This window comes from Semicossyphus pulcher, unplaced genomic scaffold (assembly GCF_022749685.1).
Source record: "Semicossyphus pulcher isolate SPU_LCO1_2020_fin unplaced genomic scaffold, fSemPul1.0.p SCAF_14, whole genome shotgun sequence".
In the NCBI taxonomy this organism is placed as follows: Eukaryota; Metazoa; Chordata; class Actinopteri; order Labriformes; family Labridae; genus Semicossyphus; species Semicossyphus pulcher.
Genome location: NW_027211648.1, coordinates 20488402 through 20500975, shown reverse-complemented (window position 1 = coordinate 20500975; position 12574 = coordinate 20488402). Strand labels below are relative to the sequence as shown.

The window sequence follows — 12574 nt, the reverse complement described above, 5'->3', positions numbered from 1 at the left end:
CTTCAACCAAACCGAAAAAGCATCAGCAACATTATATCTGGTGATTTGTTCAATATTATGCAATAATATTTACAACGTTAAATCGTGCATTTAGATGTACAGAATGTACAAAATCTATTAATGTTGCATACAGGACACTGTAGTTCTGATTGTGTGTGCTGTTGGTAATCTATTCTGCAGATACTAAAAATTTTGTTATGCACGAGTACTTCCATTTTACTTTATCATTCAACCTTATTTTTATTTGATTTATTTAGCCTTTATTTAGACAGGTAATCTCAGTGAGACACATGGTCTCATTCTCAAGTTAGACCTGCTTAGACAGCAGCAACAACACAGTTACAGATAGACAGGACATTCAACACAGAGACACAAAACAATAATAAAATCATTAAAGTAATAAATGCAGAAGTGTCAATAAAAGTTACATGGTACATAAGCAAGTTCCCACAGACACGCTCTCCATGTTTTTAAAAAATATTTTAAAATTCCCTTGGGGAATTAAGCTGGACACCTTTAAATTCTGCAGTAGTATGTTCTAGGTTGATGCGGCAGAGTAGGATAAGACCTTTTTGTCAATGTCAATTTGTGTGTCTGTACATTGAGAGCAAAGAAAACAAGGAGTTAATTCCTTGTATGTGCCAACATACTTGGCCAATAAAACTGATTCTGAAAGCAACACACAAAGACCCAGTTCACAAAGAGTGGCAGACCTTCACTCTGGCTCCCCCTGTTGAAAGCAGCTCACATAACATCCCATTCATTGGCCGTGATACAAACTATCCGCCTCTTGTCGCTGTTGTCTCCTGCGGTGTGCGGTAAAAGCCAGCCAAAGAGCACTAAAATGGCGCTTACTTCTCAAGGAACAAAGAAAAAAGTTTGCTACTACTATGATGGTGAGTACTTTATGTACCTGTTCTGTAGACAGTGGATGCACTTAAATTGAGAACCACCACTTTGCGCCAACAAAGGTTTCAGTTTATTTCACCTCTTGCTAACCTGGCACGTTAGCTAACCTAGCTAGCTTAAGTCGCAGGCTACCGTCTTCATCTCAGTCTAATACCGTGTCGCTGAGTCCACACTGAGTATTAATGCCATAATATCATGTACTTAATCTCGTTAAATGCGCCGATTGCTCTTAAAATATTCTTATAGGCATATATCTACCACATATTAGTACTTTAACTAGACTAGTTACGGTTACTAGCTAGCGCGCTAACAAAGGGGATACGAGTTCTTCATTGTCGCCACAATTAACGCTACACTAAGCTAACACTCAATCGGGTCACACTGCTAGCATGAAATGCCGGGTACTTCGGCGTAAAATTCTGTTTTGATCGACGTTAATCGCTGTATGTAACAAAGTGCCACCCTGATAGTGTAGCTGGGTAGTTTGTAGAGTTTCATAAAGAAGATTTGAATTCAGTATGTTTAAGTTAACGTAGAACTCCGGGTGCAGCATCATAACACATGCATGGTCGTATGTCTGGATACCTTCACTTCCATTAAGTGCACGAACCTGTGCTACACATAAACTTATATATGAGTGTTAACAGATTAATTTATTTTATTTGTAAATATTTAGCACCGCAAACTAGCAAATAATACTACCTGGTGTGTTCTTTTTTTTCTTTTCCTTTTAGGTGATGTTGGAAATTACTACTATGGTCAGGGGCACCCCATGAAGCCCCACCGAATTCGCATGACTCACAACCTGTTGCTCAACTATGGCCTATACAGAAAGATGGAGATATATGTAAGTTAAATTACAGTTTCAAATGTATGGATCTCATCAACGTTCCTTCTGTTTCTCTGGAACTAATTTAGCCTTTGTTTTACAGCGTCCACACAAAGCCAGCGGAGAGGAGATGACCAAGTATCACAGTGATGATTACATCAAATTCCTCCGTTCAATTCGACCAGACAACATGTCTGAGTACAGCAAACAAATGCAGAGATGTAAGTATGGGCAAAGAAGTGGTCTATTTAGCTGATATTTGAGTTTGTGCTCGTGGAATTTTCTTGACATCAATAATGGCAAAATTAAGATTTCTTCTCTGCGCTTGCTTTGCAGTTAATGTGGGAGAGGACTGTCCTGTGTTTGATGGTTTGTTTGAGTTCTGCCAGCTCTCAGGAGGAGGCTCTGTTGGTAAGTTGTTCCTCTTTACATACTGCTCAGACAGACGCATTGTGTTGGACAGTAATCATGCCATCATTGCTACAGTTATCTGTTAAGTTTAGAGAAAGCTGTGGTTGTTAATTCTCCCCCTCCTCACTGTGCTCCAGCTGGTGCGGTGAAGTTGAACAAACAGCAGACAGACATTGCTATCAATTGGGCTGGAGGCCTGCATCACGCCAAGAAGTCTGAGGCCTCAGGCTTTTGTTACGTCAATGACATTGTACTGGCCATTCTGGAGTTACTGAAGTGAGTACAAAAGCCCTATCATTGCCACTCAAGTACATGTAAAGGTGGATGATTCTCTGAGTGGTTCACATGTTTGGAAACTGAAACCTTTAAGGCTCAGTTCTTTTTTTGTCAGGCATGCATGTTTTAAAACAATGACTTTTCAGCAGTTCACAAACTGTATTTCTAGTTTCATAAATATAAAGTTTTAGGATTTAAAGGCGGTTTCCCCTCTTTTCAGATACCACCAGCGTGTACTTTACATAGATATTGACATCCATCATGGGGACGGTGTGGAAGAGGCTTTCTACACCACAGACCGTGTTATGACAGTTTCCTTCCACAAGTATGGAGAGTACTTCCCTGGCACAGGCGACCTGAGGGTATGCATTGATATTATTAAAAAGATGAAAGTCATTTTGTCATTGTCATACAGTGAACTGACTTCTGCCTCGTTCTCTGCAGGACATTGGTGCTGGTAAGGGAAAATATTACGCTGTGAATTACCCGCTGAGGGATGGGATTGACGACGAGTCCTATGAAGCCATATTCAAACCTGTGAGTAAATATGACTTGTTGACTTTGATGTTTTTTTGTTGTTGAGAGCTCCCTTGATGGACAAAAGCATTTGAGTGAGTGGATGTTATTGTTTTGTAGATCATGGCCAAGGTGATGGAGATGTACCAACCCAGTGCGGTGGTTTTGCAGTGTGGCGCTGACTCTCTGTCAGGAGACAGGCTTGGTTGCTTTAACCTCACCATTAAAGGTCAGTTAATGAAACAACCCTGTCCCCTGATAACACTGAGCAAAGAGCTTTGCTGTCTCGAGAAAAGTTTAGAAGAGAATCCAAATAATTTCCCCAGCAATTTAATTTGACTTTTTTTTCCTGCTATGCACTCAGGACATGCTAAGTGTGTGGAGTACATGAAGAGTTTTAATCTGCCACTACTTATGCTGGGAGGAGGAGGCTACACCATCCGCAATGTGGCTCGCTGCTGGACGTATGAGACTGCTGTAGCCCTTGATACCTCCATCCCTAACGGTGAGTCTTTAGCCTTTACTGCACTGAATACAATCATTCTGGTTAGCTAAGTTAAAAGCATAATGAGTATAAAATTACATACTGAACCTGTTGTTTTGAAAAAGAGTTCAAAAGACATGGAACATTTGTAGCACCTCATACAAACAAGTAAACAACATGGTATTCATTTTATCATAATGATAAATATATAAATGTGTTTGTAAATTCTCTCTCTTCTACTTTACAGAGCTCCCATACAATGACTACTTTGAGTACTTTGGACCAGACTTCAAGCTGCACATCAGCCCTTCCAACATGACCAATCAGAACACAAACGACTACCTGGAGAAAATCAAGTGAGTGCATGAAATATAATGTGTTGTATGTATTATGTAAAATGTGAAGTTGCTTAATGCATGTTTTGCAGCATTATCATCTAGTTTCAGCTGTAGTTCCTGGAGCTTTCACGTTTTTGTAATGTGATTGAAAAGTTGAGAACTTGGCCAAATCATTGACACATGCTCATGTCTGAGGTTGTTTGTGGTTTCATCGTTACTATTGGTCAGTATGTTCAACTTGCGTTCTGTCCTCTAGGCAGCGCTTGTTTGAAAACCTGCGTATGCTGCCCCACGCCCCGGGAGTTCAGATGCAGGCTATCCCTGAGGATGCAGTGCAGGAGGACAGCGGAGACGAAGAGGAAGATGACCCCAACAAACGCATCTCCAGTAAGAACATCTGACATAGGCCTCATTTTCCGCAAATTCATACCAGATCTCCAGCCTCTGAAACAGTAGAGTGCCATGTATTATTTTAACTTTGTCTTCTATTAACGTTCAGTCCGTGCTCATGACAAGAGGATAGCGTGTGAGGAGGAGTTCTCTGACTCAGAGGATGAGGGCGAAGGAGGCCGCAGAAACGCAGCCAGCTTCAAGAAAGCTAAGCGAGCCAAAACCGAAGGAGAGAAGGAGGGAGAAGAAAAGGAGAAGAAAGGTGAGGAGGAAACAAAAGGTATCTATTCACTTATTTTTTTTAATTTTATCTCAACATGCTCATGTAATTTTGTAATGAAGAAAATGTATCATTTCTCACGAGTTAGCATTTTCAGTTATATCATCCCATATGATACAGAGGCTGTTATTACGAGGACTATGATTTTGTTTTTTTGTTTATTTAGAAGTAAAAGAAGAAGAGAAGGTGCCAGAGGAGGAGAAAATGGACACATCAAAGTGAGAAAACGCTGCAAACTTAAAACCAGTGTTGTCTTTTTAGTGGCTTATTGGGAGCATTCAATATTTTCCTATTCTGTGTCCTTTTAGGCCAAAAGAGGAGTCCAAGACACCTTGAGGTCCTCAGCAGCCAATGATTCCAGTGCAACTGATCAGGACGGATCCTTTTTTTTCTTTCTCTACCTTCAAACAAGATTTTTCGGATAACTCATCTTTCCAGGCTGCTGCTGTGGGAATTCATGAAGGACTATACCTTTGTAATGAGACCTCCCCCTCCCTTTAAAATGGGACAGGGAACCAAACAAGATTTTCTAGGTCACCTTTTCAACCTTTGCTGTTTATCGACTGAAGTCAGTCAGTGTTTCTGAGTATTGTTTTTGTATGCCTTCTCATTTTTTATCCTTTATCTTTTTATGCTATGACATTTGCCTTTCCCTTGTGAAGCAATTCTGTAAAAATGGCTTAGTACATGTATGCTTTTATATATCTGATCGATTTAATTTATTTAAATCATAGATATTTTGGCTACTCTGTTTTGTCTTTAAGTCACACTCTTGTCCTGTCTTTGAATATGTAGTTGAAGCATGTTTATACAATAGATCTTTTTCTGTAATACATTTGTGTCACTGGTCTTGCCTGCCAAGGTCACCAAGTGTGGTACCTGAATACCTTTTACATGTCACAGTCAAAGTATATTACAGTCTTATATTTTAGGATGTTATTTAGTATTCGCCCTTTACTGACACATTAACATCTTTGGCAAGGTTTTTGGACTCCTGCCTCACAACACTGAAAGTGTTTGAGTCCTGTCAAGAAGTCACTGCCAATGTCAGGGTTATATTCTAAGGAAATTTGGACTTTAATGTCCAGTAGTGCTCAGTGTAAAATGGGAGGCAAAAAAATGCCAGAAATAATTTGCTGTATATATTTGTATCCTGAAACATGAGTAAAAATGTTCCACAAGAGAGCTTGCAAATGTCCTTTAAATCTGACCCCAGTGTGTGTCAAACACACTTTTAAAACTAATAAAAACTGCCCTAAAACATTAACATAGCTTTGTTCTGTAATGTTATAAGCTTTCCAATATAAGATCATTTATTTGTAATGTCTGTTCTCGAGAAAAAATGACACATTTTAAAAAGGAAACTATTTTTTTATCAAGATATAGGGAACAGTTGTGTTTTCAAGTCCACAAAAACAGTCAGTATTGTATCAGAGAAAAGTCCCTCCTGGTGATGCAGATGGGGATAAAATGCCTTTACTTTTACTTTCTAATGTCTTCTTCAGACATTTAATGTGTAACAGGCAATCATACAACTTCACAATTGACAGTGCGTTTTATAAAGTTAAGCTCAGAAGTATTCAACCTATGTCACTAGGTGTAGCTGCCTCAGAGCCATTCACTCTGCTCCACTGCAGTGTTGCTTTCCAGCAGTTCGTCCCGCTCTGCAGGCTCTGCTTCAACATCTGTCGGTGGATCTCGAGCTGGAGGTGAAGATGGAGTTTGAACAGCTCTCTGGATACGCACCTGAAACATGATGAACAAACATATGAGTTGGAATATCATCAAAGGGTCAAAGGGAAGTCCTCTTTCATACAAAATATTTCAATAAGCTGAAGGTTAAACATTGACCCCAAGCTGCCTGTTTGATCCGTGCCAGTTCGTCTCAGTCTGTGATGTGTTTCACAGACTGAAAAAAAAAAGTTAACTGACTTTCTCTTTTAAATAAATATTTTAATATTATTGCAATGTTGGTAATGCAAATAACATCAAATACATGAGCATGTCTGAATTTTTATTTGAGAGGACCAGGTGTAGATAAATCCAGTGAGGGTGAAAATACTAAACCACTGTTTAGAATGTGTGGATTCTCAGTTTGCTACTTTAATATCACGTTCAAGATCAAGCCAGGTGCTCATGCACTGAGACAGAATGACAGACAGGTACCACAGTGCTGTGTTTAAGTTGCTTTGTGAGCTATTCTCAACCACTGGCTTCTATTTGTCTGTATTAAATTCAATGTCACATTGCTTTTTGTGAATATGCTGAGACCAGGGCAGTTTTACTTTCAGTTTATGATTTATTGCATCCATGCCAATACTTAGCTTTACTTAAAATTATGATTTCTCTTGTAGCATGCACATATTAGTTTAATGTTTAATATTTCATGTCTAAGGTAGGCTTGTAGTTTTTAGTTTAATATTTAATGCTTGTACATCAAACCGGAGTCACATTCCTTGTATGTGTACATACCTGGCCAACAAAGCTGATTCTGATGATGCACTAAATTCTAAAACATTCACAAGTACCCCAAGATGTACATTGCAATGTACAGTTTAATAACAATGGGTAGAAAAGTGCTCATTCCTCATATATAATCATATATTTGTCCGTTAGCAAAACAGCGTAACAATACAGTAAATATCCATTTTACGTATAGATTTTCTTTTACGTTCACTTTGCTAGTTACATTAATGCTAAAACACTCAACAGTTTCAAGCCCCTGTCTGACTGAAATCACGAAATCTCAAAAGGTGACAGTGAGAATAATATATCACTAAGTGCTCTTGAACACTAAAAACAGAAAGACTCCCCATGACAAATAGTGCCAGTCTACAGAGTCAGTGTTCTGACAGCAGCTTACCCTCTTTGCCCGGATCGGCCTCTTTCTGCATGGACAGAGGTAGAGGAATGAAGTACAGGCAGCAAAGCAGCGGAAGGAGAACACCGTTTCCACCACACACATCAAGATGAGAGGCACCCACAGGATGATTGTAGTCCCCTGGTTCAACACACACAAATTAAATAAACATCACACAACTGATCAATCAAACAGGATCAATTAAAAATGTATTTCCACTTACATAGATACGGGTGGGATCGAAGGGGCATTCGTAGGTGATGCTGGCAGAGAAGCTGAGTTCTTTACCAGAAACTGTGCAATGTGTTAGCAGGCTCACTCCGTTGTTAATAATGGCTTTCACTATAGAAACTGACAAGCCCAGGATGGAGGCGACAGCCAAGAGACCTGCCGTGAAGCTGAAGACCAACAAGACCCACTGCTGCAAGGACAACATGACATCAGTAGGTTAGTCAAAACAAAACCCTTTATCTCGTGAGAGACATTTTTCCTCATGGAAATGTAATGCTATTCCAGTAAAGGTAAAAGGAAAATACTTTCGGAACATGAAATAAAAATCAAAACTGAGTCCATGTTCGAACCAAATACATCCAGTATTCAAATGATTTCTACATTTGAATGAACATGTTTATCACTTTGTTCAAAAATTATATTTTTCCTTGTCTTTACACACTGCACTCACTCAGAAACAAGGGGCAAGTTCTAACAGGAACCAGCAAATGACAGATGTGTGTGCTGCATGGAGAAGGGAGAAGCTGTGGCAGAGAGAGGGAGGCAGTATTTACCAGGATCCTGTTTTTCTTGTTTTTGGACAGGACAATGGCCGTTATTCCACTAATGATTCCCTAAGGAGAACAGAACGCTCAGTAAAAAAGAACAATCATTTATGACATATAGATACTAAAATTTACTACTACTAAACACTTTATTCAGTTTGGTGAGTCATAACTTACTCTATTATCAAATTGCTTTTAAAGTTAATGCACATTTAACACCACTTACCACCAGGCCTGCCACAATGGCAATGACATTAGAAATGGCGTACTCCATGGTCCTGGCCTGAGCGTGCACGTTGATGTGCCTGAGCACAGCCCCATGCACCAGTGCTCCAAGAAGAAAGTTGACATGGCCCACCAGCACCAGCCCCAGCCCCATCTTCATAAGGGCTTTGTTGTCCTTGAGGCTGGCGCAGCAAACTCCTAGGGGAGGCAGAAATATGACAACTTAAGCGTCACGGCCTTTGGAAAGATTTTAAGAGGTAAACAACTAGTTCATTGCTTTGTTTGTACAATGGTCCATATTGTCAGACTTCAGCATGTGACTCTACTGCATAAGAACATGTAAATAGCAGCTGTGTGTACATCACTTGTTCACAGGAACCAATGTAGTGTATACGATGAGATTACAATACACACATTGGAATATTATAAGTGATTTGAAACACAGAGCAAGATGAAAGTGCAGTACAGTGAGAACTTGTGTGAGAGCTGACTTTACTGCAGTGTTGCGGTTTCAGCAAAGCCAAAAGGAAGCAGGCGGGGGGGTTAGCAACGTGACAACGCTTGAGAAAAAGGCAGTAACCACAATTATACCCGACCCCTGCAGAGACGGCTGAAGCTCTTCACTGCACTTGGCAAGATGCTGCAGCTATGTTGACAGTTCAGAGATGGGGACTGAGGGGGATTGTGTTGCACTATTTTGTTCCTTCCTTTTAGGAAAGCTGAAGCACCCACCCAGTAAAGGCCATGGCCCTCCTTACGCCAAACAGAACAAAGCTTTGGGTGGGGTTGTCCAAACAATTATCACAACATTTATCTGACCTGAGGGCTCAGGTAGGAACACAACCTGTAGCCTGTGTCATGCTGGTCTTAGCTGGTTGCAGTGTCACCATGTTTTTTAGTCATAATATTGCAAGGCTGATGTTTGCTGCCATTTAAGTACACATTATGACATATTGTCACAAACAGACCCTTGTAATAACACTATGATATAATATCATAATATAATTCATGAAGTGAATGTATATACACCTTATCAAATTTCAAATATGTTTTCCATGGGGACAATGTGCCTTTTGTATTGTACAAATGTACGATATCCTATACTACATGTCTGACCTACCATGAATAACAATGGGCAATCCTATACGACAGCTACCCAAAAAGTTTCACTTTCATGACAGTATACTCTTAACAAAATAGTACACCTCTGTACTGTTTAACGTTATGAGTTGAACGGGTTTTCAGTACCACAAATCAACACAAAAAAGAACATTACATTGCGTTCCGATAGCCAAAACCCGGAATACGTGGGTCCCTTCTCCTTTCAGCTCCGTTAACAACTGCGCAGACCACGCCTAAAAAGTTCAGTAGGCAACACACCCATATATTCTGTAACTTTAGTGAAACACGCATGAAACTGAACTTACCTAAATTAACCATGGTGGATTTTATTTCCTCTTAAATCATATTAGGGAACAAGTTACGTTTGAGTCATTTTTGACGGCGTTTTTGACAGTCCGTTCCTCGTAGGTCGTTGTCTTTCTCCACAGCCGCTCACCTGCGGACAAACAGGCATAACCTTCCGCCTACCTGTGGGGGAGCTCCGCCCCCAGTCACATTCACTGTAAGAGACTGGGGAACATTGTGGTTCTTCAGTCCTTTGAATATGTAAAAATGTAATTCAAATTTTTGAAAAAGCGGTGTAGCTTATGTATATGATTTTATTTTTTAAAGATAATCACACCAGCAAAAAAACACTGTCACACCAAGCTTTGCTGTATTGGGCATCTGTCGGCAGAGTACATTTTTATTATCCATGACCCAGATAGATGTAAGTAAGTATAGGCTTCTGCTGTTATTGTAGATGGGTAAGACTAAAATACTTTACTAAAGATACAATTTACCAAAGATCTTAGATTAGAGTATACATTAAGTATTTTCAATGAGAATAAAATGAACAACATAGACAGATCTATAGCTGCTCAAGGCCACCTGTCTCACAATGAAGCACCCCAAAAGCTGCAGCCTCGTTAGCTTGATTGCCAGCACCTGTCCTCTCCTACACTGCACCTTACAAATGACTCATCAGGGTGGGAGAGTGATCAGCGCATCAAGCTAACTTTGAGGTTTGCAATGGGGACAAAGGAGCTTTTTCTTTGCATTTTTGTTGGACATTTCATTGCTGTTCAATCAGTAATACATGAGCAAAATGCCATATTCCCTCAGGAGTTTCCAGGACTTTTTGACAATATAATCCCCTCTCCATTTAAAAGAAATTTGGATTTCTCTCTATATGACACCATCTTCAGCTCATGGCGAACTCGGACCCCTGAATTTCACATGCTTGGTGAATTACCTCCCATTATGGTCGTTCCCAAAGTGAGGGTGTTTTGTGATGAATCTAAGCTAACCGTGCTGGTTGATAAGAGATCCAATGGTGTGGTATTCACTGGAGAGGAGATACAGTTGGGTTATGGCTGCTATAGCAATGGAGAGCTACCGAACCAATTCGTCTTCACTTACAGTTTGGATAAGTGCGGAACGACACGTGTGGTGAGTTGACCACGTATTTTACTGGTTACTCTTATCTCCAAACCTTGTGATTTTCTGAGAGCAAACTCTTTTACAGATGCAGAACGGCTTGGGGACGTTCACAAATTCTCTCCACTTGAACCTCAAAAAACCTCCCCCAAACTTTTGGCAAACGCTTTCCACAGTGCATATCTCCTGCTTCCCAAAGAGGTGCATCCATTGTGTAACTGAAGTAAGTATAAGTGACCAAAAATAAACACACTAATGGGGACTGCATTTCTTTTCAGGTCGTATAATAATGTAAACTTCTTAAGCTCTGAAGCCCTTCCTAAGAGTAGCAAGACCTTCCATATGAAAGCCATGAATCGTGAGTAATAATGAGTCAAAAAATATGCTTTTAGCCTGTATTGTGGCATTATAGACAAAAATCTATATATTTTTCCTGCAGCATCGTGGACCAGCACTGCAGAGTCTAATGTGTATAAAAGAGGCCAGGTTGTTAACCTCCAGGTTTCAGCCAGAACCAGGCCTGAGCAGCAGCTTTACATCCAGTCCTGTTTTGTGTCTGCGTCTCCTGAGCCTCAGATTAAACCCAGACATGCAGTCATTATGAATAAAGGGTGAGCAGCCATTCAGCAACAGATTGTAAAGTTTTCCTGTGATGCTAGACTCACCTGTCTTACCGTTGCCCCCTGCCAGGTGCACAGCCCCGTTGGGTTCAACTCATGCTGTCACACAATTTGTGGCCTCCAACAGAGCCGATGTGGTTAAATTAGCTCTGAACACATCTTATCTTATTTCTGAGGTAAGGTTTTATACGTTTAACTGCCTTTTTCTGCTGTTACACTGTATGATCTTGTGGACTCTCTCCTCCCCTGAAGCTATACATCCACTGTAGCGTCCTAGTCTCAGACCAGGGGGTCACCTTTGGCTCCAAATCCTGTAACTACAATGTGATCCAGTCAAGGTATTTTCACACAAATAAAACTGTATTCGGTATATTTTTATCATTACTTGATGAATTTTTTCACATTTCAGATGGGAGGACCTGAGTGGAACTGCAGAGGTGTGTGAGTGCTGTAGCTCAAGGTGTAAAGGCCTGTCAATCAAGCATCTTCCTGAAGGTCAGCGCTTTGTCTTTTTTTTTTTGTTCTTTGAGAAGTTTCCCAATTAATAGAATTTTCTATTTCTACTTAATTAACATTGACTTGCTAATTGACATTTCAGATGCCAAGGCTACCGTCAGCACTGGCCCTTTTGTCATTGTCAACAAAGAAGTAGCAATGAGTCCTGAGCCCCCAGTCTCTGAACCACAAGAAACCTCCAGGCTTCCTGACACCAACTTAATGCAGTCTGATGCTTCTGATGGTGCAGCACCTCAGGAAATGATTGTTTCTGGTACTTCAAGTAGCAAGTTCTCCTCTCCACCTCAGGGTGTTGTGGTAGTGAGTCAGGACCCAGTGGCCAGACTAACTCTTTGGCTACCTGGACAGGTGCAAGATGCTCAACATGAGGACAATGTTGGTTCTGAGTCCGAAGACAGGCTATCAAATGCCATTCTTGAGCTGCAGCCTTCTAACACAGATCGGGAATCTCCTCTGCATAGCAGAACAAATACGATTGGAGATAAAAATTTGAATTTTCTTATACTGTTAGATGGATGGGTTCCAGGAGAACCAGCTATTGCAGTGGAAGCCAAAAGAAAAAAGTGGTTTGGACGATCTGACATGTTTGGTGCAGAGGCTCCA

The 12574-nt window shown here is 40.4% G+C and overlaps 2 protein-coding genes across 2 annotated transcripts; one reads left to right on the top strand and one right to left on the bottom strand.

The window, feature by feature from the left end:
* The first annotated feature begins 804 nt into the window (after window positions 1–804).
* On the top strand, window positions 805–5700 carry hdac1 (histone deacetylase 1). Its single transcript, XM_069661829.1, has 14 exons — window positions 805–896; window positions 1644–1756; window positions 1842–1959; window positions 2075–2149; window positions 2287–2425; window positions 2646–2787; window positions 2870–2962; window positions 3062–3170; window positions 3306–3446; window positions 3673–3781; window positions 4020–4150; window positions 4263–4433; window positions 4600–4651; window positions 4742–5700. The coding sequence occupies exons 1-14, from the start codon at window positions 845–847 to the stop codon at window positions 4767–4769; spliced, it is 1473 nt and encodes a 490-aa protein (XP_069517930.1). The 5' UTR covers window positions 805–844; the 3' UTR covers window positions 4770–5700.
* An 89-nt stretch (window positions 5701–5789) lies between these two features.
* On the bottom strand, window positions 5790–9873 carry tmem54a (transmembrane protein 54a). The gene is made up of 6 exons (XM_069662218.1): window positions 9722–9873; window positions 8296–8492; window positions 8079–8138; window positions 7517–7714; window positions 7297–7434; window positions 5790–6179 (listed from the first exon to the last, which is right to left on the bottom strand). Exons 1-6 carry the CDS (start codon window positions 9732–9734, stop codon window positions 6042–6044), a joined length of 744 nt encoding a protein of 247 aa, XP_069518319.1. The 5' UTR covers window positions 9735–9873; the 3' UTR covers window positions 5790–6041.
* Window positions 9874–12574: the final 2701 nt, after the last annotated feature.

Coding starts and splice junctions, on each gene's coding strand:
- hdac1 (XM_069661829.1), top strand. CDS start 845: ATGGCGCTTACTTCTCAAGGAACAAAGAAAAAAGTTTGCTACTACTAT. Junction 2,150..2,286: donor CTCAGGAGGAGGCTCTGTTG/GTAAGTTGTTCC, acceptor ACTGTGCTCCAG/CTGGTGCGGTGAAGTTGAAC. Junction 3,782..4,019: donor GACTACCTGGAGAAAATCAA/GTGAGTGCATGA, acceptor TCTGTCCTCTAG/GCAGCGCTTGTTTGAAAACC.
- tmem54a (XM_069662218.1), bottom strand. Junction 7,435..7,516: donor TCGATCCCACCCGTATCTAT/GTAAGTGGAAAT, acceptor GTGTTGAACCAG/GGGACTACAATCATCCTGTG. Junction 6,180..7,296: donor GGCCGATCCGGGCAAAGAGG/GTAAGCTGCTGT, acceptor ATCATGTTTCAG/GTGCGTATCCAGAGAGCTGT.